General features: G+C 46.4%; 1 protein-coding gene across 5 annotated transcripts; it reads left to right on the plus strand.

Moving 5' to 3' along the window:
- Nucleotides 1-880: 880 nt before the first annotated feature.
- Nucleotides 881-24,887, plus strand: RAB23 (RAB23, member RAS oncogene family). 5 transcript variants are annotated; one of them, XM_084753500.1, is made up of 8 exons: nt 881-2,307; nt 3,505-3,591; nt 5,399-5,618; nt 9,687-9,772; nt 16,863-17,019; nt 19,467-19,549; nt 20,518-20,610; nt 21,503-24,887. In XM_084753500.1, exons 3-8 carry the CDS (start codon nt 5,464-5,466, stop codon nt 21,640-21,642), a joined length of 714 nt encoding a protein of 237 aa, XP_084609626.1. In that variant the 5' UTR covers nt 881-2,307; nt 3,505-3,591; nt 5,399-5,463; the 3' UTR covers nt 21,643-24,887. The 5 variants fall into 5 exon arrangements, with proteins under 5 accessions (XP_084609626.1, XP_084609627.1, XP_084609629.1 ...); XM_084753501.1 differs by having other exon boundaries at nt 881-2,121; XM_084753503.1 differs by having other exon boundaries at nt 881-2,108.
- Nucleotides 24,888-25,089: the final 202 nt, after the last annotated feature.

Genomic DNA, 25,089 nt, shown 5'->3' on the forward strand with positions numbered 1-25,089 from the left:
CAGGTGACGCCCTGGGTTTAGAGAAAGTACAGTTTGAACATTCACAAATACACGATGTTACCAGCAGCAAGACTAACAGAGATGATCTTCCCAGCCCCTTCTCCCAAACACAATTCCTTTCACATTACAGAACTACTACCTTGACTTCCAGCATCTCAATCTTTCCATCTTGTTCTTTATAGTGAAATTTCCAGGATGTCTTATATTTAATTACAAAGACCAGAGGATGGAGTGGGCCCAGGTCTGGGCAAGTGGCAGCGAGGGAAGTTAACAGCCAACTGCTATGGGACCAAGCCAAGACTCTTGCACGTTCCTGAATGAAAGTTGAAACCATGACTCAAAACTCTAGGACTCCAATGCCCACAGCATTCTGTCTAAGATAGCCTTCAAGCAAGCCAGGCAGTGGTGGTACAGGCCTTTGATCCTAGCACTCCGGAGGCAGAGGCAGGCAGAGAGAGCTCTGAGTTCAAGCCCAGCCTGATCTACAGAGTGAGTTCAAAGACAGCCAATGCTATACAGAAAAACCTTGTTTCGCAAAAACCAGAAAAAAAAGAAAAAGAAAAAGAAAATATGGCGTTGAAGCAAGAAGTGGTTCGTATAGACTCTCTTAGCTATGGACAATGCATGTTTTCTTTATCAAAATTTCATTTAAAGATGCTCTTGACTAGCTCTGCTGCTAAACACAGGGCTCATTCCTGGACCAGGTCTTTTTTTCCCATCTGTAATGGCTGCACAAACCCTTTAAGTTCAGAGAACCGAACACTTGGCATGAGGGCACAGCCTAAAGAGGTTGGCATGGGACGGTGGTGAGTTGAACATCAACCTTAGCTACATGGCACGTTCTTGGCCAGCCTCGGTTATATAGCCACCCCCTGACTCAGAAACACAAACAAAACAAAGCAGTCCAAAACCAGAAAGGAAGAAAAAAACGGACTCGTACTTTTTTTTTTATCTAGAATTTTATGTTCAGCTGTGTCTGTTGTTTTCCGTGCTGTTGGTTACAGTGCGAAGAGTCCTTTGCTTTCTGTGCCAGTGGTTCCATTACACAGTGGAAAGGTATCTTAGTTTGTTGATGGTCTTTTGGGTTATTTCTATCTGGGGACATTTAGGACAGATGCAGCCATGGGTGTTCTGACACCTGTTTGCCTCTTCATTATGAGTACAGTTCCTATCAGCTGCGTGCCGGGGGAACTGGGGTCAAACGGTGTACACTTGTAACAGATGGTCCTTGTTTTTCTTTTCTTTTCTTTTTTTAAATTTTATGTGCATTGGCGTTTTGCCCACATGTATGACTGTATGAGGGTGTCAGATCTTGTAGTCACAGACAGTTGTGAGCTGGCCATGTAGATGCTGGTAATTGAACCCGGGTCCTTCGCAAGAGCAGTCAGTGCTCTTCACTGCCGAACCATCTCTCCAGCCCCGGTCCTTGTTTTACAAAGGAGGCGCTCCAGCACCATAATCAAATTCAGTTATTGCACTTGGTATTTCATATCATCTTTTTCTGTTTTATTTTATTTTGAAGTATACAGAAGCAACTGAGCAAGTTTATTTTGAGACAGGGTCTAGCTGGCCTTGAATCTTCCAGTCACAATCTTTCCAGGTATTAGGATTACAGACACGTGCAACCACACCGCCTTTGAAGCAAAACTTTTTTTTTTTTTTTTTTTTTTTTTTGCTTTTTTGCGGAAACGTCTCATTTGCGGCTCGATTCTCTGAATTGTTAACCATCTCAGACTTTTCTGCTTTGTCCAGTCATACCCTGCAAGCTGAATGCGATTTGTCTTCACTCAACAACTCTTTTTTTCTTCTCACTTTATCCCTTGCGTGCTACCAGGTGCGTCCCAGTTAGTGGCAGATTTCTGAGGTGCCTGGAAGCCTGGCACTGCGTAGGGAAACAAGGAGCTCCTGCAGTAGGTTTGCACATCCTGCTTACCTGGGTCTCCTTGGGTACCAAGGCCTGAGGCTATACAAACCCAACCCGCGCCTTCCCTGGCCAGCGCAGGGCGGGGCTGGCGCGGAGCATGCGCAGACGACGTGGCGCATGCTCTTCTGCGCGGCAGGCGGGAGTCTGGCGCGCCCTCCATCCCCGCCGGAGTCAGGAATCCTCGGTTAGTGGCTCAGGTAACCAGGATACGAATAAAGTTCTCTAGAAACCATCATCTTTCTTAAAGAGCGGCGGGGGCGCGAGGCGTCCGCGGGGAGGAGCCGGGCTCGGTGCGGCGGGCTGTGCGTTCCGGGTTCGGTGCTGCGGATTCCAGGGTCCGGGCTGCGGGCTCTGCGCCGAGAGTTCCGGGCTGCGGGCAGGAGGTGAGTGCGGCGGCTGCGGCCTGCGCGGCCTCGCTCGGCTCGGGGCTGCGGGCTCCCGGGCTTGTGGGCGGGGACGGCGCTCCGCTCCCGGTCGGCGTGGGGACTGCCCGCGCGTGGACGGCTGGACCGCTCGGTGCCGTGCCACAGCTCGCAGATCGTCGCCGTGGTTTCCCAGGAGCAAGGAGCCCGAATGTGTGAGAACTTGGCGCGGGCGCGGTCCACACCGGGCTGCGGGACTCCGGAGTAGAACAATTCCCGTGTTTTTTCTAAAGTGCGGGCTGTTTACTCGACATCAGAGGCAAACCCGCTACCCTTTCATTAGCAAGTTAACCCTTCCTTTCCTTTGCTGACGCGAGAGATTGCATTGGTTGCCAGGTGATTTAAAATTGAGAGGGATGGATATTTATAATTACTGCTAGTTTTTAATTAAACTTAGAATTGTGCTTTTCTAAGAACATAATTATTTTGATGCATTTTTAAAAAAATTATATGTGTGTGTGTGATTTGGGACAAGGTGTCATTATGATGCCTTCGCTGGCCTGGAGCTTGCTTTGTAGGCAGGTTGGCCTCAAACTCAGAGATCCACTTGCCTCTTCCTCTTCAGTGCTGGGATGCAGTGTTTTTACTCTAGTTTCTGAGAATCTTTACAGTAATTCCAGGAGCTACAATCAATTTTCACATCTCTGTTTAAATATTATTATTATTTTTTAAACTTCCATATTAAAAAAATTAACCATTTGGAGAGTTTTTAATTCATGTAGCTTCTAATACAGTCAGGATATAAAACCAGCCCTAGTATCTATTAAAACCTCGGGCTGTCTTTTTATATCACACCTCCTATCCCTGATTTCCTGGAAATTACTGTTTTCAGAACGTCATTTAAGTGTAAGTTTGAGATGTTAATAATTGCTTACTTCAGTGACTTAAATATATAACACCTTTGAGATTCAAGATGCAGCCATGTTGGTTATTTTGATAGCTATATAAAAGATATAATACTTAGCATTATATATATGTCTAAATAATTAGGTGAATGTGCCAAATATCTGCAATTATATTATCCATCCAATAAAGGATATTTGGGTAGTTTTCAGTTTTAAGTGATTATGAATAGAGTTGTTACAGGGCTAGAGAGGTGGCTCATTTTGTTCCTGATATTATTATTGATTTTTTTTTCCTGAACTTCACAACTTCTAGGGTGAAGAATTGTTTAGAGGAAAGGAAGTTGACTTCCCGAAAGTGAGCCAATGTGAAATACAGCTGGATGAACAAGGTCAGATCTTGGTAAGAGTTGCAGATTGCATTGTTATTTTTGTTCTCTGAGATGACAGCTCACTGTGTGCCCCCACAGTGGCTTGTTTTTAGTGTGAGTGCTCTATCTGCATGTACACCTGTAGGCCAGAAGAGGGCAACCTGTCCCACTATAGATGGTTGTGAGCCACCCTGTGGTTGCTGGGAATTAAACTCAGTGAAAGCAGACAGCTCTCCAGCTCCCTCCCACAGTGGTTTGGAAGTACAGGGTGAGGGTTGGAATAACGGCACTTGCTACCACACCTGCAGGATTTAGATTCTCTCCTGAACTTCTGGTTAGTAAGAGGCTGGTAGTTGAAGTCTTGATTTCATCCTAGAACCTGGAAACCGTACTCTCAGAGCCCAGGATCCAATCATGACCACCCTTTGAAGTTCTCAGATTCCAGCATCAGCCGCAGTTACTACTGGCACAGGCTCATCGCTCTTAACACTTACTCGATTATAAAATCACGTGGGGGAGAGTGTCCAAGCAAATGCCAAGATGGAATTAGCAGTGTGAGAGGTTTATGGGGGAAGTTCCTGAGACGGCTGAAGAGAAGGGTGTTAAGACTGCAGTGCTGTTTGACACCTTCAAAAGGAGGATTTCGAGGAAGGACATTCTGCCTGCAGCGCTCTGGTGGAGAGCCCAATGCACAGAGGAACCCCAGAGAGAGCACAGCTGGCCTCACTGTACTTGTCCCTCTTAGGAAAGTATGGATGCAGTAGTGGAGGCCAGAGGTGACAGTACAGGTATTTTTCTGGGAAAGAAGGCTAAGTTGCACTCTTTTTTGCTTCCTGGTTTTTCTTGGTTGGTTCTGTGTTTTTGAGACACGATCTCAGGGTAGACCTGGCTGACTTTAAACTTGTGGTGATCCTCCTTCCTCTGCCTCCTGAGTGCTGCTGGGATTGCAGGTTTGCGCAGCCGTACCCAGTCTGTGCTTCTCTTCAGAACAGATTCAAAGGGTACTGCTCTGAGGTTTCTGGTTATGTATGGTTAGTTCTTCACGGAAGGCCCTCTTTGACAAGGACTACTAGAAGATTCTTAGGACCATGCAAATTTATGAAGTACCTGGGACAGCTTTAAAGGGTTAGGAGTATTCTTGCATTTTAGCTTCATTGTGTGTAGTGATGGGATTCCAATAAAGGGAGTTAAAATACTATACCCAAGTGGGTTGGTAGTTTTAAGAAGTATAGGAAATTGTCTTTGCACTCTTTTTAATATAAAACATACTCTATTCTTTGCATATTCTAAACATATGCATATCCTATTACTTTGATTGTCTGACAAAGTATAACTGGTCTCAAACCAAAGACTTTGTTTGTTGCTTTAGGTAACTTGTGCAGCACTTGCTGTAATTCAAATCCTGAAACAGTTCACCAGGAGCTCAGTCTAACACATGACTGTACATCAGACCACAAAACCTTTCTGTGGGGCGCTTTTTAAAAAAGAGATATCTTTCAGATTGACAGGCAGGTCTCAGGTTTTGTGTTATGTAAAATGAATGTTTGCATGTGGAGCCTACTCACTGCTAAGGTTTTTATGTGCATCCTTGGTCACCAACCCTGTGAGATGGATGTTATTGCCAGGAAATTACATCTTGGAGAGGCTAAGTAATAACTTCAGTTCTTCCGCTCCACTGCCAAGTCTTTGTCTGTATGAGAGAGAATTGTGCGACTAAGTCTTTATCTTTCAGAAGTTAACAAAGGAGAAAGTGGAACGGAAGGGGGCCTCAGTTTTACAGACAGCTTATTGCAATGTTACGTGATTGTTGATGTAAACAGTTTTATTTTTTAACTGTAGGTTTGAGAGAGACGATCTGATCACCTGAAATTAGAGCTGGTCCAGAGCCCATTTCTGCTTCAAAAATGTTGGAGGAAGATATGGAAGTGGCCATCAAGATGGTGGTCGTAGGAAATGGGGCAGTTGGAAAGTCCAGTATGATTCAGAGATACTGCAAAGGCATCTTTACGAAAGACTACAAGAAGACCATTGGTGTCGACTTTTTGGAGCGACAGATTCAGTACGTATTTGGCGCTTCATCCTCTGCTTCTGATTTGTAAAGTATCTAAGAGAAATGGCCATGCCATCATCCAAGCCAGGTGGCGAGTGGCAGCGGCTCATGCAGGAGTGAGTGCTCTTGGGTTTTCTTGGTTTTTGTTTTGTTCGTTTTTTGTTGTTGTTGTTGTTGTTGTTCAGTTTTTTAAACAATGCCTTATGTTGCCCACGCTGGCCTTGACCTTGCTCTGTAACCAAGGACGACCCTAAACTCTCAATCTTCTTGTTTCTACCTCCCAGATGCTTGCATTACACAGGCTTCCGCTACTGCACCTGACCCATATGCCCATATGTTTATATTTTTGAGCCTGGTTCTCTTGTAGCCCAAGCTGGCCTCAAGCTGCTATCTTTAGCTTCTTTGGCCTCCTGAGTGCCAAGATCATAGGTGTGTGCCGTCATGCCACGCCTGAGGCGGTTGTCAGGGTTCTGTGGCTGGTGGTTTATTTGGTTTATTGTGTACTTTAATCTTTGCCTCTCTTTTTTCTTTCCCCTAATGTGTTTCCTTTTCCTCTTTTCTGCTTCCCATCTCACTTCTGTGTGGTTTGTATTTGTTAGTAACACCTTGGGGACTTGAACCACAAACGGACCCAACCGAGTTCTACCTGCTGTTATTTAGAAGGAACATTCCAGTTGTCTTATAGTTTTCTTCTTAGAGGCTCCTTTTGTTTAGGATGCCTCTTTCTTCTAAATGTTTTTGAGGCAGGGTCTCATGTAGGTAAATGTGGCCTTGAGGCCTGATCCTCCTGCCTCCACCTTCTAATTTTCCAGAATTACATTTGCTCTCCCTGACACCTGTTGTTTCCCTTAAAAACTGAACAACACTACATAGAACACAGAGATTCAATTATGTACCTTTATCTTAAGGAAGTAAGGGAGGATAGGTTTAGGGGCATTAGATTTGCCCACAGAAAGGAACTCCTATTTCAGCAAATCCAATTGGACGCTCAGACACTCGGGAGTGATGCCTTTTGTCATTCAAGCTTCCAAGGCTCCTTTATGCTGTGCCTGACTCACCTGCCACTTGCTAACTTGCAACAGAGATAATGGTGGTCTTGATTCTGCTTTGCCTTGGTATATCTTTGTGCTATGTCTGTGTTTGCCTCCTTAAAGCATACTTTAAAAGGACTCATTTTGTCTTGATATTTGTATTTTGTACTCAGATCTGAAACATAATTTAATATTTGGAATATTAGTTGATTTTCATTATTTATAGGCTTCATTTTTAGTGATGTGTGTTGCAGGGGTGGGGGGGCGTGTGCACCTGAGTGTTGCAGGGGTGGGAGGCGTGTGCACATGAGTGTTGCAGGGGTGGGGGGGCGTGTGCACATGAGTGTTGCAGGGGTGGGAGGCGTGTGCACATGAGTGTTGCAGGGGTGGGGGGGCGTGTGCACCTGAGTGTTGCAGGGGTGGGAGGCGTGTGCACATGAGTGTTGCAGGGGTGGGGGCGCGTGTGCACATGAGTGTTGCAGGGGTGGGAGGCGTGTGCACATGAGTGTTGCAGGGGTTGGGAGGCGTGTGCACATGAGTGTTGCAGGGGTGGGAGGCGTGTGCACATGAGTGTTGCAGGGGTGGGGGGGCGTGTGCACCTGAGTGTTGCAGGGGTGGGAGGCGTGTGCACCTGAGTGTTGCAGGGGTTGGGAAGGCGTGTGCACCTGAGTGTTGCAGGGGTTGGGAGGGCGTGTGCACCTGAGTGTTGCAGGGGTGGGGAGGGCGTGTGCACCTGAGTGTTGCAGGGGTGGGGAGGGCGTGTGCACCTGAGTGTTGCAGGGGTTGGGAGGGCGTGTGCACATGAGTGTTGCAGGGGTGGGAGGGCGTGTGCACCTGAGTGTTGCAGGGGTGGGAGGCGTGTGCACCTGAGTGTTGCAGGGGTTGGGAGGGCGTGTGCACATGAGTGTTGCAGGGGTGGGGAGGGCGTGTGCACCTGAGTGTTGCAGGGGTTGGGAGGGCGTGTGCACATGAGTGTTGCAGGGGTGGGAGGGCGTGTGCACCTGAGTGTTGCAGGGGTGGGAGGCGTGTGCACCTGAGTGTTGCAGGGGTTGGGAGGGCGTGTGCACATGAGTGTTGCAGGGGTTGGGAGGGCGTGTGCACATGAGTGTTGCAGGGGTGGGAGGCGTGTGCACATGAGTGTTGCAGGGGTGGGAGGTGTGTGCACATGAGTGTTGCAGGGGTTGGGAGGGCGTGTGCACATGAGTGTTGCAGGGGTGGGGAGGGCGTGTGCACCTGAGTGTTGCAGGGGTGGGGAGGGCGTGTGCACCTGAGTGTTGCAGGGGTGGGGAGGGCGTGTGCACCTGAGTGTTGCAGGGGTGGGGGCCATGTCCACATGAGTGTTGCAGGGGTGGGGGCCATGTGCACCTGAGTGTTGCAGGGGTGGGGATGCGTGTGCACCTGAGTGTTGCAGGGGTGGGGGCCATGTCCACATGAGTGTTGCAGGGGTGGGGGCACGTGTGCACATGAGTGTTGCAGGGGTGGGAGGCGTGTGCACATGAGTGTTGCAGGGGTGGGAGGCGTGTGCACATGAGTGTTGCAGGGGTGGGAGGCGTGTGCACATGAGTGTTGCAGGGGTGGGAGGCGTGTGCACATGAGTGTTGCAGGGGTGGAGGACATATGCACCTGAGTGTTGCAGGGGTGAGGGCGCGTGTGCACATGAGTGTTGCAGAGGTGGGGGGCATGTGCACATGAGTGTTGCGGGGTGGGGGTGCGTGTGCACATGAGTGCAGATGCCTACAGATCCCCTGGAGTTAGTTACAGGCTGTTGTGAAGCACCTGATATGGACTCAGGAAGAACACTTGGGGCCTCTGCAAGAGCAGTATGTGCCTGCTCTTAACCACTGTACCATCTCTCCTGCCCTTACTCAAATCTGTATTTGCAGATTCCCCTACTTACTAAAAATATCTGTAACAACAGAGTCATTGTTTTTGTGGTCACTTATTAGATACATAGAGGAGAGACATTGGATAGACAAAAACATCCAAGTTGTCCAACATGTGCTTTCCCAGCTGTGGTCAAATAAGGTGTTATCCTCCTTGGTTTTGCCCTGACACAATAAATGTGTCCTTCCAGTCGTGTTCTGTGTAGTACCACATTTTTACACTCTTAACTGTGGTGGTGATTTGGCTGTCTCACATGGCTTCAGCTGTAGTGCAGGAGGCTTTGTGTGCCTCAGGGAGAAAAACACTGTGTTAGAGAAGTGTTCATAGAACAGTTAAAGTGCTCTTACTCTGCGGCAGGTGGGCATGAGCTCACCAAGTTCTGTTTAATAGAAAAACTTAGAGCAAGGTCAGATGTTGATCAGTTAATGGGAAAACCAGTAGCATCTTCTTTCTGCTTTGAGACCATGTCTTATAACACAGCACGAATTCAAGGTTGCCTTGTCTCAGGATCGAGGGCTAGGACTGCAGGTGTGGATCAGCATGCTGGTGCTCTGGAGCCTGACCATTCTCCAGGAGTGGGGTGGCTGTGCGTTCGCTACTCTAAAATTCACAATAACATTGGAAAGCAGCGGGAAAAGCACATGACTAGCACGCACAAGTCCTGGCTTTGATCTCCAGCGCCACATAGTGATAGTCAACTGCATGGCAAGTTGTTGCTGCTCCTCCCCTCCTCTTCCTCTTCTTTCTTCTTCCTCCTCTTCTTCCTCCACTTCTTCCTCTTCCTCTCCTCCTCCTCCTCCTTCCTGTAGAGGTCTATCAAGCAGGCTACTTCCTTCCCTATCCTCATCTCATTGCTAGGACACCAAACCCCATTTAGAATGGTGTAGTAAGAGGCGAACATGATCTTTCCAAGGGATTCTTCCTTCCCAGTTCTGCTGATCTTAGAGCCGCTGTCTCAGATGGTCGTTGTGGAGAAAAGCAGCAGACACAGTGTCATGTTTGAGCTGCACGTCCGCTGTGGGGTGCATCTCATCATTTGAAATGATTTTGCTCTGACTTTCAGTGAAACCAACAATAGAGCTTTCAGACTTTTGGTTTAAAAAATACAAATATACACAAATCTGTTGCATTTTGTATGGAATAAATGCATCTCTTGTTTCAGAGTTAATGATGAAGATGTCAGGCTAATGTTATGGGACACTGCAGGTCAAGAGGAGTTTGATGCGATAACGAAGGCCTACTACCGAGGTAAGATGTGAAACTTGTCCGTTTGTCTAGACAAAAGAACACTTGGTGTCTTGCTTAGAGTTTCTGCTGCCCTGATAAGCACCATAACTTTAGGAGGAAAGGGTTTATTTTCTCTCACACTGCATCAGCGGGAAGTCGGGGCAGGAGCACAGAAGCCCAGACCGTGGAGGAAGGCTGCTTCCTCGTTACAGTGCTTGCCTGACACACCCAGCCCCGGCTTCAGCCCCAGAACCAGGATAGCAACAGCAGTAACAAAGCAGTGTTGGCCAGAGATGACGTGCCTGTCATCCCAGCACAGGGAGGCAAGCAGGAGCATTATGGCAAATGTGAGGCCAGCCTGGTTTACCTGTCTCAAGAGAGAGAGACACAGACACAGAAAGAGAGACAGATAGAAAGAAACAGAGCGAGACAGAGAGGGAAGGAGGTTAATTTTTAGAGGATTTTTAAAAGGTCTACTTCAGCAACCTTTTAGAGATCTGGAAAGAATCAAAGCTTTGAACTGTGGACAGTTATCCCACCTTAAAGTCACGTGACACCTATAGTCCATGGAGACAGAATCAGCTAGAAACTGGCCCATCAGTTTTTTTTGATGCCTCCTTCCAGATAGCGTGGGCGTCAGGCTTATTTTCTTCTCCATAATTGTGTAAGACTTGGGTTTTGTTATTTTACTTCTATGCTTTGGTGCTGCTGAGCATTGCAGCCTTGGCTAGGTGTGAACTCTTAGCGTCTCCTGCCTCCGCCTCCTGGGTGGAGATTACAGCATTCAACCACTCAGCTTGGCTAGTCTCGCACTTACTAGGTAAGCACAGGCCGTAGCACAGACCACACCATTTCTCTGTAAAGTCTGTTCCTCTCCAGAACTAAAAGCAGCCGTCATGTTGTTACTTGCATTGCAAACACTATACTTAAACTACTTTCTACTGTTTCCCTTGGATTAAAACGCTCTAAATAGCGTTGGGTTCTGTAAATACATGGTTTAAACTTAAAGCGGTCTGAAGTTTATGGATAGATGTCTGTTAGAAGCTCAGCACAATAAAGTAACTATTTATACAATTACATTAACGTGTCAAGAAGTGGGGAGCTGGTGTTACTTGGTTGTTTGAGCTTCTTTTTGTAAATTACAAAGGCGAGCATTTTTCAGGCTACAGACTGAAGTAAGCAAAGAACAGTAGTAGCTCCTGTATTTACATTTGAGTAAGCATAGGTACGTAGAGGCGCCCGGAGTACGTAGAGGCGTCCCTTTGTGGTTTCCGTGGGGTTCCATAAGGTCACTGAAAACAGAAAAGCAATTTCAAATTGGCTGAAGCCACAAAGAAGGTATATAACTTTGATTACTAGAGAAGTCTGGGAGTAGCCCAGCCTTTGGCTGTTAATTTGTAACGTTGTAGCTGGGTGTGGATTCTGCCTTTAATCTAGCACCCAGGAGGCTGAGACAGGCAGATATCTCTAAGTAGTGAGTTCCAGGACAGCCAGGGCTATGTAGAGAATAGAGAGACCCTGTCTCCAAGAAAAATGGTGTCTACTCTGGATTAAGGTTGATATACCCAGTGTTTGTTTTTTGTGTTTCTTCCCTCTAGTATACACAAGGCAAGTGTCAAACGTTTTATTAACTATTCAGTGTCTCTCATCACTAGAATGTTCATTCCCAGCATCTGACCAAGATGAGGCTGAGAAGGCAAAAGAGAATCTGTAAGAGAAGGGAATGGCCAGGCCTGGTGGCGCATGCCTTTAGTCCCGCACTCTGGAGGCAGAAGCAGATAGATCTCTGTGAGTTCAAGGCCAGTGTGGTCTACATAGTGAGTTCCAGGGCAGCCAGGGATGTATAGAGAGGCCCTGTCTCAAACAATCTAACAAAAAAACAAAACACAAAAAAAAGAAAGAAAAGAGAGAGAGAGAGAGAGAGAAAGGGATGCTAGGCAAAGTCATTAAGGAAGGAATCCCTTGTGGGGGGGGGGGCACTTCAAATCCTAGCTGCTTTTTTGGTTTTGGTTTGTTTGTTTGCTTGCTTTTTGTTTTGTTGCATTTTCTCCTCTGTACCTGACATGATACTGTACATGATGGAATAGTAGAATCATCAACTGAAGGTAGCAGATGGGGGAAGCAGGCATCCTAACCAACCAGGAAAATCTGATTATATGTCTTCTATGTCTGCAGTCACTGATGCTGCATGGATCATTTTGTTTGCTGTTTGGAACACTTGAAATAGTTCAGTATCCTGTAATTCCAGCCTTCTATCCACTGGGACTCAGTAGCTCACCTTGTGCGGAGTGGCTAGCTCTGACTTTAGAAAAGAGTTGAAACTAGAGATATTCAAAAGGGAATTCCCTTTGGTATAAGATTTACAATAGGAACTTAAAAAAAAAATCCAAGTTATACTGAATAAAAAGCCCTTTCCTGGGGGAGGTGAGAAGTTAGGATTTTTTTCAAGCATAAAGACTTGGTTCATGTAATATGGGAAGGTTAGGGCAAGAAGTGGGCACACTAGAAGCATGGCTAAAGAGAGCAGGGCATCACTCAAGTCCTCAGTAGCCACATTATTTTTTATCATTGAAGGGAACATACTAAAGTATATCCTAAAATTCTCAGAGAATTTCTAAAAGGGCCCAAGTTAGGCTTCTGTGGCCTGTCGCTGGCCTTTATTTGATGGTGCAGTAGAAGGAGGGATCAGCCAGCCTTTCTGGGGTTCGGATGTGACATCATGAGGAGGTGCTGCATGTCTGAGGTGGAAATAGGAACCCCAGCTCACCGTGAAGGGTTGCAGCGTCAGAAGCAATTGAAGAGACAGAAGGGGGTCCTTGGTGTAGTGTCCAAAGGTCGGAGTCTTAGTTCATTCAGGGCTTGCTTGCTTGCTTGCTTGTTTATGTCCCAGGAGCTCATGGTGGAAACATTTTGTAATTAATTACGAATTTTTAATTATCTTTTTATAAGTCTGCTACAATTGTGTCTAAGTCTCCCTTCAGCACAGACAGCTTTTTAGCCCTTCATGCACTTTTGTAGGGTGCCCAGTGATTATTTCAAAAAGAGAACTCATTGGAGAGCTCTGTTTGGGCCAAGGACAGAGAGAAAGCTTTAACTTTGCCAGTTGGCTTTTATAGTGCCATTTGTTCACTCAGCCACTCCAGAGGATTGAGTATGAAAGCATTTGTATAATTTTACGGATAGATTTAAAAACCTGTACAGTAGAATGAATTCCATAGCCACTATGCAGTTCTGCAGGAACGCCCCAAGGAGTAATTCTCTATAACAATTTTTCCCCTACTGGTAGGCAGTGGCTTTTCCAGCAAAAGAAAGCTTCTGCCAAATGGGACCACATGAAGACTAGTTCTAAGACATGTTTATGTTCTTGTATTGGAGGCACTTGGATGAAGGCTGATTGCCACATTTCAAGTGGTCATTTGGTAGAGAGATGAGTTGAGCCCCATGAAGTGTCGCACAAGGTTGTATTTGAGACCAATAGATTATCTCAAGTATATTGTGAGCTATCGTCGGGGCAGGCTTCCAGAAATGCTGTATACTCCAGGAGGTCATTTTTTCTGGTGTCCGTAAAGTCATGGGTGTTAAATGCCAGTTGGCTGGAAGACCTAATCACAGAAGGCCCTGGGAGCTGAGACCGCGGCCCTTCTATTGCCTGGTGCCCTTTTTTGTCATGGTGCCATCTGTTGAGTCTGAAGGACTCAGTTCAGAAATAGAGTGCTCATCGTGAGCTGGATGGATTCTTTCCTGCGTGTGCTTTCACCCAGTGAAACCAGACTTCAGAATTTGAGAAAATTGTGTGTGACTTTTAGTGTGTCCCCATGATATAAACCATGTGTATTGCTGATTCTCCCATGTGAGGGCAGACAAATACTGGTTGTTCAATTCTACAGGGATGCTAAAAAAAGGTGCTCTAGCGGACTGACATGGGAAAACAGGCTGTTCTTAGAGACCGGTAGATAACAAGATGTGGGCAGAAGGCACCACTGAGCTGTGGCTTGGAGTTCTGCTCCTGCGCTAACCTCCACTCTCTTCCCTTTGGCTTCCTTGTTGTACTGCAGTTTTGCAAGGGCTGTGCAAGCATTATAAACCCTTTCCTCAGATTCCCTCTGTGACTGGCTGGATTCCCACTGGGGCTTCTTTCCTCAAGCAGTATCGGTCAGGGTCTGCTTTTACCTGTCGTTAGCTCAGCCAGGGCAGCTGGCCTTATCTGTCCTACGTCTGTTGAGGATTTTGTCCACAATTCCCATGGTACTTACTTACCAAAGAAGGCTGCCAGTTTCCTCTTACAGAGATCTTCCGACTCCTTCATAGGTGGTGTGGAAACAGTGGAGGCCAGTGTCCCCCAAGTTTAAAATCATCTTTCCCTTTTGAGAAAGGAGTTCGGAGCATTTTATGTTTCTGAAAAGTCCCGTCCTAACAGTGGATGGGACACGGGTCGCTGATAGGAGACTTGATACCCTACAGCTTCTCCAGCTGAAGCTCAACAGGTTTGTCTTGGAAGAGCCAAGGGGAGGCTGAGGGACAGGCTTTTGAACATGGAGGGACTTAGAGCAGCTCTGGTGTCTAGCAGGACTTTGCTTCCTCTTGGTTGATAATGATCTCTGTTTCTCCCAGGGTATTACTAGGAGAAAAGGAACAACTCTGCATTTCCACAGAGTAGCCGCATTCCAGGCTGATGCTTTCTTTCCAGGTCTCACAGCAGCGCGTTGCTCTCCTGAGGAGAACATCAACTTCAGTTTCTTAGAGTTTGGAAATGTCTAGGCCTTTTACAGTAGTTACTAGAGGCCTCGTCTCAAGATAGAGGAGCTAGTAGGAGGCGGAACAATTTTAATTACAAGCTCCTGATTAGGCTGTGATGTCTTTTTCCACTCATAATAGTTCTTGAAAGTTGATCTGTTAAGGTGGCAAGTGAGGCCCATGCTATATTCCATTTCACCAAAGTGGCCAAATCTTCCAGCTTTTCCATAAGTACAGAATTTAAGAAGGCATCCCCTTTGTCCTCTAAGTCCTCAGGGGGATTTTATTAACAAAAATCTCAGTGACCTCTCATGAGATACTGGTCAGGGAAGCCCCAGAGGTACGAAAACAGCACAGGCGGTTGCCATTTCTCATTGTTTCCCACTGTTTCCAATTGGTAAAAACTTATTGCTGAAGACTCCACTCACTTGGGATAAAAAAACATAGAGGAATCAACCACCACTCAAGGAAACTCTCCCGGAGAGCTAACCTTTGTAGGGCTGGGGGCACTGTGCAGGCTCCTGGAGGAGAAATGACATTAGTGGTCTCATTTAGCATTGGCCCTGTATGTACAATACGACAGTCATGCCTGGCAGCATGTGCCCACTGGTACAATAGTGGCAGGACAGTTAGGGGGCAACCAACATCTTTGTGATTGCGCATGGAGCTGCTTCACGAGGCAAGGCATGCCTGCTACTGTAAACCTGGCCAGAAGCCATGGCTGAGGAGATGTAGGGCCTTGGTGGGAAACCTACTGTTGGCTTGTTAAGTGATGTGCTATAGGTTGCCTTCTGATTGCTTATGCATGTGTGTTGCACCCAACCATAGTTGGAAGCTGCTTATATTCTCTGGCTGGTGGCTAATATAGACATTCACAGATGGACCAAGTGCTGAGTAAGTGAGTGCTCAGCTGTGGAAGAATCATCTGTATCAACCCCCCAGCCCCGCCCCACCCCACCCCACCCCATCAGAGTGGGGAGTGCCCCAAGAGCTAGCAGGATGGAAAGAGCTGTGTGGTTCTGACTTCTGGGCTTGGCATGGTGGTTGTACTCAGCTCACAGCAGCCTTGCTCACCTGCTCAAGCCTGTACTACATCAAGCCAGTTAAAATCCCAGCATGGCTGAGGCAGGGGCCTGATGCCCCACCCTGGCAGAGGGGCTCCTGAGGGAGGAAGCCCGCCACTGTCCTTCAGGGTAGGTTGTCCCTGTCCCAGAGAGATCAGGCTAGATGACTTGTCTGGTCTGTCAGGCTCCCTGTCAGGGGAACTGCTCTGCATGGAGCCCAGCTTACTGCTCTCTTTCCAGAGACTGGGATGGTTTTAAGGTTTTGTTATTCAGAGTCAGTGTTGGTGGTCCTGCTTTTACTGGTGTGTTTGTGGGGAGTTTTGTGTTCCGGCCTACTTTGCTTTTTCACACTGGGTGACTCCAGTTTTCTCCTATGGCTCTGTACATAGTCTTCTCCTTAAGTGCCATCCCCAGACTCAGTGACTTATTTGTGTGACACTAGAAAGAAGTAGAAGCGGGGAGGGTTTGCTGGGGACGAGGGGGCTTCAATAGCCTGAGGTTACTGTATTGAACATAGGACTAATTATTATTGTAGGAAACTTAGGTCCAGTCCTTTAAAGAACCTGTCGCTGCCTCAGGAGGCTAAGTATTTACCAGGTCCTCTTGGGAATGCCCTAAGAAACCCAAGGCACTGCAGAAACAAGAAAACACAAATAAAAACAAAAATCCCTTGACGCACAAAAAGAGGAACCTGCCGGAGATGGTGGTAAACCAGTAACTGGCACAGAACAGGCCTCTGCAACTGCCCCACAGGGAGGGGGACACAGGTAGAGGCTGTGCCTGGCCCAGTGTCCGCCTGGCCCAGTGTCCGCCAGTTGCTTAATTATTCCCAGGTCATTTCAACAGTTGCATCAACATTACATCTTCCTCTGTTCTGACATTCCCTTGGTCTCTGCCGGTTCTGTCACGTACCTAACAGCTGCAGGGAGGCCGTGTTTTCTTTGGACCTTCAATTCTCAACAGTTAGCTTTTCTGAGATCTGGGCTATGAGCAGATTACAGGTTTTACCGTGAAGCTTGAACAAGGCAAGAGCATGTCATTCCCACTTCCCTGTCCTTCCTGACTCCTAGCTGTACTGTGTAATAGTTAGCTGTACCGTGTCCTGTTTGAGTTTACTTTGACACTTGAACCATTCATTCTTCATAGCAGCCTGGGCTTCTTAATGTGAAAGGCCACCGAAGCAGAAGCAGATTGTTAAAATGTGTGTTCAGCATTGGCCCAGTGCAAATCGCTCTGAGGAAGTAGCAGTTGCCCGTGCCGTGCACACAGGTGCCTTGCTAACATGGTGACAGTTTTCTTTTGTGACCTTGCAGGAGCCCAAGCTTGTGTGCTCGTATTTTCTACAACAGACAGGGAATCTTTTGAAGCAATTTCCAGCTGGAGGGAAAAAGTAGTAGCAGAAGTTGGAGATATCCCAACTGTGCTGGTGCAAAACAAGATTGATCTGCTGGATGATTCGTGTATCAAAAAGTAAGATGACTTCCAGTCCTTCTCCCCCTCCCCCCCCCCCATCTCTTTTCTGTTCTCTGTGTCTTCTGTGTCCAACCTCACCCCCACCCCAACCCCGCTCCCCTGGCCTAACTGTATTAAACGGGTCTCATACTGACTTGTTCCGAAATTCTTCCTTTCTGTGGTGGAAATAGAGACCTGCCACTCACCTGAAAAGAGCTCTACAGGAGCCGCGGGCAGGCGATAGTAGGTAGGCTGACATGCTTCTCCCACATGGTGCTCACCTACACTCCGGCACATTGGGGGCTGAGGCACTGGCCCAAGTTCCAGGCCAGCCTGGGCTACACAAGAAGGCCCAGTGGCTCAGTGGTTAAGAGCATGGGCTGCTCTTCCAAAGGACCTGGGTTCAAGCCCCACACCCACATGGCAGCTCACAACTGTCTGTAACTCCAGTTGCAATGGATCTGGTACCTACATACCAATGCACATAAAATAAAACTAAATAAAAATTATTTTTAAAAAGGGAAGGCAGAGAGCAAAGCTTCTCTAGGTGTTTAATGTTTATAGTAAGTAGATCTCTATATGGGTAGGTTTAGGGAAGTCTGGCTCCATGTTGTTCTGTATGTTCAGAACTGTTAGCTCAATTAAAGAAAGTTTTAAATGTGTGTGTGTGAGAGAGCAAGGCTGCATGTGAACACGCATGTGTGGGGGGCACTCACATTATTTGAGGCAGAGTCTCTCCATCAGCATGGAGCCACTTCCAGCCTTTAGTTAGCAGGCCCCAGTGAGGCTCCCGTCTCCACACCAGCTCTGGAGTTTCAGGTGTGAAGAGACTACACGCAGCTTCTTAGCTGGTGCTTGGATCTGAACTCTAGTCCTCACTTTTGTGCAGTGAGCTCTTTTTAACCATGGAGCCACGTCTCCATTTCCTCAACATTTTTAACGGAGTTACCATCCAAATTTTCATCTGTCCATTATGCTAGCTTTTAAACACTTGCTTCCCCCCCACCCCCACCCCAGACAAGTTTTCTCTGTGTAGCCTTGGCTGTCTTGGACTTGCTTTATAGACCAGGCTGTCCTCAAACTCATAGCAATCCACCTGCCTCTGCTTCCCAAGTGCTGGGATTAAAGCCGTGCACCACCACACCCAGCCCACTTGTTTTATTTTTTACTTTTCTTTCTCTTGCTCTCTTTCCTGCTTTGCCTTTTGAGAGTGTCTGGCTCTGTGGCCCAGGCTGGGTGGCTCAGTGTGGAGAGCCACAGATAGCAGCGCCCCCTGCTGCTTCCCCGGCGCAATGCGCCCCTTTTGCGCATGCACAGTGAGTAAAGCCCCCCCCCTTATGCGCATGCCTGAAGGCATGGCGTGAGGTGGCGTGATCTGAACAAGGCATAGCGTGAGGTGGTGGTGGCGTGATCTGAACACACCAACCAGGAGTGACAACATGGCAGTCTCTGATAGGACCAGGCACACTATAAAGGTTCTGTGGGAGCTTTTCCCGGGGTCACTCCGGTAGTCCAGGATCCTGAATAAAACTGCGGGTGAACGCAGACTCATCAGGCCTCAGCCCCGTGCATGCTGCGGCTGGATTCTTGTCCTGCACACCTGGTGGAGGTCTGCTTTCAGGTGGCTTTCTCACATGGAGGTTTTTTCCTCAGGGCTACTTGAGGGTTCTCCATATTTTTCACAACATGGCAGCCGTTTCCTCAAGAGGACCATAATGACCTCGATGACCTCTCAGAAATGTTTCATTGGACACCGCCACCAGCCTACGTTACAGGGCAGGGAGAGCTAAACAGGGAATGCAAATCAGGAGTCTGGGGCCCCAGGGAGCCGTTTTGGAGTAGGACTACCAAAGTCCCAGTAAATCTACAGACAGAGTCCTCGAGAAACTTGTCTCCTCTTACCAGTGTGGGCCCTGATGTGCTCACATGTTTTTGTGACTTGGGGTTAATAAATTCAAGTGGTGTTAGAAATAAATAAGTTGTTAACATGGTCACGTCTATCCAGACTGGCCTCCAGTTCTCGAAACTGAGGATGACCTTGAAATTTTGACCTTTCTACTTCTGAAGTGCTGGAATTTGCAGGCCTGTGACGTTATGTGAGCACTCTCCCAACAGCTACGGCTGCAGACTCACATTAAGATATTCTCTAAAGAGAAGGAATGTCTAGTTGTTTTGTGACTTTACAGAAGTGATGGCACATTATTCACAATTATGGCTGATGATTAGAGGTCATCCCACAAGTGAAGATGGGCGTTCTGCTCAAGCATTGAAGACCCAACTTTCTTTGGTTTTAGTTAGGGGGAGCAAAGTCAGACTTCTTCAGAGAAGACAGTACATTCCCCCCCCCCCAACCTCCAACACCCTCCCCCTCTCCAGTGTCACTCACCAGACACTTCTGAACAGTAAGTTGCTGGGAGCCTCTCAGCAGGAACCTTACTGCTGTGCGTGTTTTACCTGACTTGCAGTGAGGAGGCTGAGGGGCTGGCCAAAAGGCTGAGGCTGAGATTCTACAGGACGTCTGTGAAGGAAGACCTAAACGTGAGTGAAGGTAAACTGCATCTTTACAGACATTGTAACAAGACACGTGTGAGGCTTTTAAAATGTTATTTCTATTGTGCTTAGTTAGAAATTATACTTCAAAACGGCCTGAGAACAAACTTTTCTTCTTACTACATCACATTAATTGTGAAGATAATTCTGTTCCAATGAATGAAGATAATCATTCACGTTATATTCCTGATTACTGATACTGACTCTTCTAGAAACTCCTGAGATTGCAGTGGGTTTTTAAAACAGGTTTTTTTGTTTTGTTTTGCTTTTTCATATCTCTTAAAATTCTAAAATATACCCAGCAGTGAAGGTGCTCACTGCTAGTTGTGACAGTGTCGAAGCCCTGGGACACAGAGTGGGAGGAGAGAGATGACCAACTCCCCCCCACACACACACCTGTGCCACACAGAGTGAATAACTGAAACAAAAGCTATTTAAAAAGTAGGAGGTGTAAGTGTGAATATGAATATACACAGCTATGTACTTCTGTGTGTGTATGCATGACTTCTAGAAGGTGCTGAGTTGTTTTATTATTCCACCACAGTAGAGATTCCATCAGGCATCAACGTTTCTTCAGTATTTTCTAGTTTAAAGAAGTAAGGTTGTTGGGTGTGGTGGCGCACGCCTGCAGTCCCAGCGCTCGGGAGGCAGAGGCAGGCGGCTCGCTGTGAGTTCGAGGCCAGCCTGGTCTACAGAGTGAGTCTAGCCTGGTCTACAGAGTGAGTCCAGGACAGCCACGGCCTTGTCTCACAACAAAAACAAAAGGATGAGTCAGGTTATGGCAAAGCTGGTGTGGACAAGGCACACTCGATCTCGTCTGAGATTCTGCTCAAATGATCTCTAAACGTCGAATCTTTAAATCATACGCATTTAATGCAATTTTAAACTTACACAGTAAGTATAAAATTTGCAGTATGGAAATAGATTTCCTTGCATAGTCATACTGGCTGTGTGTGTTTATTCTAGTTTTTAAATATTTGGCTGAGAAACACCTACAAAAACTCAAACAACAAATAACCGAAGATCCAGAACAGACGCACTCAAGTAGTAACAAAATCGGTAAGTGCTTGGGAAACTCCCGCCCGTGTGTTTACTTTTTAAGTATGCAGTGCGCTCGCTTCTTTAAGAAAGCTGAGTTAGAACCTTTGGAATGATGGTGCCTGAGCCCTGTCTGTATCAGCTCTCTTGTTGAAGGGTTGTGTTACTACTGAGTTTTCGCTTCCCACTGCAGTGACCTTGTTCATCGCAGTCTTCAGCCTCAGCGGCTTGCTGCACACGATAGGGAGGTATCCCCCCCCACCACCTCCTGTGCACAGTTCTTCCTTTCGTAGGAACTGTGCAGTTAGGCTTTCCTTTGAACCACACCGGGTCCATGTTTACTTGCTGGCATTGAACAGAGTATGTCTTGCTTGGACATGGTGATAGCAGGATCAGACAGAGCTACATAAAAAGATGCCGTCTCCAGAAACAAGAACAACAAGATGGTAATTGTCATAGAGATTACTTACCTGTACATTGTGTATCACCTATTAGACTGCAGCTTCCCATTGGCAGCAACTGGTCTCGGACGCCGTTTCCTTGATGGTGTCTATGCCCAGAGTTGCGTGTGTCTAGATACTCGGCAGCTCATAGGTTAGAGGTTCCGTTCTGTGCATAGCACATTTCAAAGTGGAGATACCTAGCTTCTCGCTTGCCACTGCACCTGTGGACCAATTTGATTGTGATGTTTTAGCCTCAGGGTGAAAAGAGTTAGTGGAAATGGGTAGTGGCCGTGCAGCCCCGAGAGTACAAAAGCTGTGTTGCTAGCTTAAAATGTTCCTGTTCCAGTACAATAGAAAATGACAACTAGAGGTCCTTGATTATATATATGATTTTACTAATAACTAATACGTATATGACAGGTGACTTTGAGGTGGATCAGTCATTCTGTTTTCCCCCCCAATTTATACAGGTGTCTTTAGTACGTCCGTTGGAAGTCACTTGGGTCAGAATTCAAGTTCCCTGAACGGTGGAGATGTCATCAATCTTAGACCTAACAAACAAAGGACCAAGAAAACCAGAAATCCGTTCAGCAGTTGTAGTATACCCTAAGTTGTTGTGAGGAGGAGAAAGGCTGAATGGCACCCTGCAGTTCACTGAGAAGGGCACCTCGTCAGGTGTCCCGAGTGTGTTGGCACGCCTCGCACCGCAATCTGAAGCTGACATTGTAATGTTGCTCTGCTGCGCTTCTCACAATGTAGACAGAGCCCTCTGCTGGAAAATTACTGCCCTGTGGACTCACTCTAGATTTTTACATTAGACGAAGCTTCTCCTGTTTTTGAAGGGACACCACGGGAAATGTCAAAAACAGGTTTTGCTGAATTTTAAATGCTGAAAACAAAGATGAAATGACTAATTCTGGTACCAGTTGACTCTTACGGACCAAGGAGAGATGGCAAGCATCCTTTTCTAGAAACTGGTCGTCTAGTTTATCTGGAATGTTCAGCCAGAACGCTTAAAGAAAGTACTGAAGGAAAAACTTGGACTTTTGTCCGACTGCAGCAGTGTGTGTGTTGTCAAATGGTTCTTGTGCAATATCTGTGCAGCGTGGGTTGTGGGAGTATGCATGCAGACGCCTGGCTCAAGCGAGTGGAGGTGTGTGCCCTAGGAAAGGGTGTGTAGATTCTAATTAGTTTGCTCATACAACCATTTATACATTGTGTATGTTTCTGGTCTCACATGAGAACTTCTAGACATATTTTACAAAACGAACTTGGACTCAAATGTGCCATGTGCCAAAACACTACTCCTAATTTTTACAGTGCTTTACTAATAGGTTTGTATTTATGGTATCGTCTAGGGCAGTTTCCTTGCCAACAGTGTAGGTGAAGGGACTGTAAACATCTGAGTGCTCGGGCCTCTTCCTACAGGGGCTCTCGCAGAGTCTTCTCTGTGGCCACTGTAACATGGCGAGCTTGTGCTGTCCACAGCCACATGCCAGGTACACACAGCAGCCTGCAGCCACCCGGAAGGCCCTGTGCAGTGCGCACACCAATGCACACTAGCTTCTTGGCTGCTGACTGAGACCAAACCCTCAACTTCAGAGATGAAGGGAACCACTTTTTCAGAAAACACAAAAGATGATCTTTGGTCCTGATCAGGGTTACAGATTTTCTGAAGCCTTGCAACTTTAAAGCATCTTTTTGTTTACGTACTTCACATAGCATTTTATGATTATTTGCTTAGATTTTTCTGTGGCCTTTGGTTTACATGGCACCTTATCAAGAACTGTCACATCTGTAAGGAAATGACCCAGAATGTAAATGAAGGTGGAAAACTAGCCTGCCAAAGAGAGAGAATTTAATGAATTCTATTAAAAACTCACCATCCGTTCTCAGTAATTTGGTTTTTAAATTATCAATAGCCCCTTTCCATATTCCTGGTTTTTATGTGACTTCAAAATATATAAAAATGTTTTTTCTTGAAAAATGTGCTATGCAGTCATTTCTGGTTTTTTTTCTAAAATATATAAATATTTCTTTTGTACTTTTTTTTTAAAAGTTTTCCCTTATTATACCACCCTCATCTTGACCAGATTACTGTTGAGAGCATAAAGTCACCGAGTTCCTCCCAGATCGCCTGCTTTTCACAGCAGTGGCACAGGCCAGCACCATCCACCCCCTGTAGGAAAGACGTTTACTTTGTGTTATCAGTTGTTAAAGCTCTCAGTGCTGCAGCGGGGCAAGGTGGAGGGACCTGCTTCCCAACAGTGGGTGCGGCTGCGAGTCATGCACTTTCTTCTAATACAGTCTCTAGTTTTTACACAAAGAATATTTGGTGGCAAATAATCTTAAATTGTCATTTTTAATAGGTAGAAAATTCATTCATTATAGAACATTGTAGCTTTGTTCATAGTCACTGGGTGTGTGGTCCAAAGGTTGGTACTTCTGTATACAGAAGGCCTGCAGTTTCCTTAATGTTTGTAACAAGTTTACATGCTTTGTCTTATCTGCGGAAGTCTTTGTTACACATTCAGATTTTTACTTTGCATTTGCTATATTTTATACCTAACTCAAAGGTCTAAAATCAGCCACAAGTATTGAATATATTGCACCAATATATTCAATCCTGAAATCTTCAAAGGCCACATTACTGTTTTCTTCTGTGACTATAACTCTTAAGAACATGAAATTCTAGTGAGACCCCTTTGCCCGATGCACATGCGAAGCACGTCCAGGACCCGGCCCTTGTTCATCTGTGCTCTGGTTAACTCTGGTGCATTGCCACCAGCTTTTAGCATCAGGCACACAGCTGTAGAGTGATCGTCATACGTAAGAGTTGCTCAGGCTTCCATCTTCCAGGCTCTGCCTATGAGATAAATAGTATATAAAACCACCACATAAGGCAGTTCAAATAAAAGCAGGTTGAACTGTTTCTTCACTCAAAGTGACAGTACATGTGTAGTGTTCAAATCAAAGCTAACACTACCACAAAGAGGATGTATGGCCCTTTCCCTGGGGGCGGGGGCGGGGGGTGTCACGTCACACTTGTGCAGACAGTACTGAGAACAACTCAGGAGTGTGGGCCCCACTGTGCCTGCCACTAGGGGTCTTTTCAGATTTGGGATGAAGAGTTGGCCATAGAGCCTGATGCCGCGCCCTGGAGTGCTGTGCTCTTGTTAGCTGAGTTGTTGCCTTTGGAGGGATTCTGGTGGCCCTGGGGTGCTATGGGAATACCTCATAGGGCATTGCTCGCTGACTGGCTGCAGGGAGCCCACAGGGTAAAACCTTCCGCTGCCACAGCCTCCGTGAGCCCTAAGAGTTGCTATGGACATCCTGTTACTCTTACGAGTTTTTACATATGAAACTTAAAAATCTGTCATACAAACGAAGTCATGTGCACACAGGTAGATAAAACCACAGTGTGCGCTCTGATGCCCACGCAACAAACCACAGTGCGCTCTGATGCCCAAGGCACCAAACGCCCAGAAAGAATGATTTGGCCCCAAGACTCATTCTTTGTTACAATTCCTTCTCTGTTGCCTCTTGAAATATCTACAGTAGGATGTTGATAAATGGTATTTTAAAAAATAAAATCTTTGGATCAAAGGAAAAACCTAACCCCTTCTATATTTTTGTTACTAATAAATAATGCTTTTGTAAATCTGAACGGGACACTACTTGTATGTATTTATATAGGGTGGTGCTTATGCCTTTGGGGTTAATTTAAAAGTGCACTACTTGATTAAAACGTCAACAAAGATGAATTCCAATAACCAAAAAAATTAAAACGTTTCAAAGCTAGAATGGCGTGTGGTGTGTGTGATGTAGACCACCATTGCGTGGGATGCTAAAAGGACTCCTGTGTGGTGGTGGTGCAAGGCTGTTCTTGGCTACACTGTGAGTTCACCAGCATGAGTGTTTTATTCCTCATAAATAAATAAATAAATAAATAAATAAATAAATAAATAAAGGCAAGCAAGCAGCTGCAGCTGCCTTAAACATCAAATAACCTAAAAATATTTCACACTTAGCTCCTCTGTACACTAATAAGCTCACA

Source organism: Acomys minous (genome assembly GCF_964271855.1).
Source record: "Acomys minous genome assembly, chromosome: 13".
NCBI lineage: Eukaryota > Metazoa > Chordata > Mammalia > Rodentia > Muridae > Acomys > Acomys minous.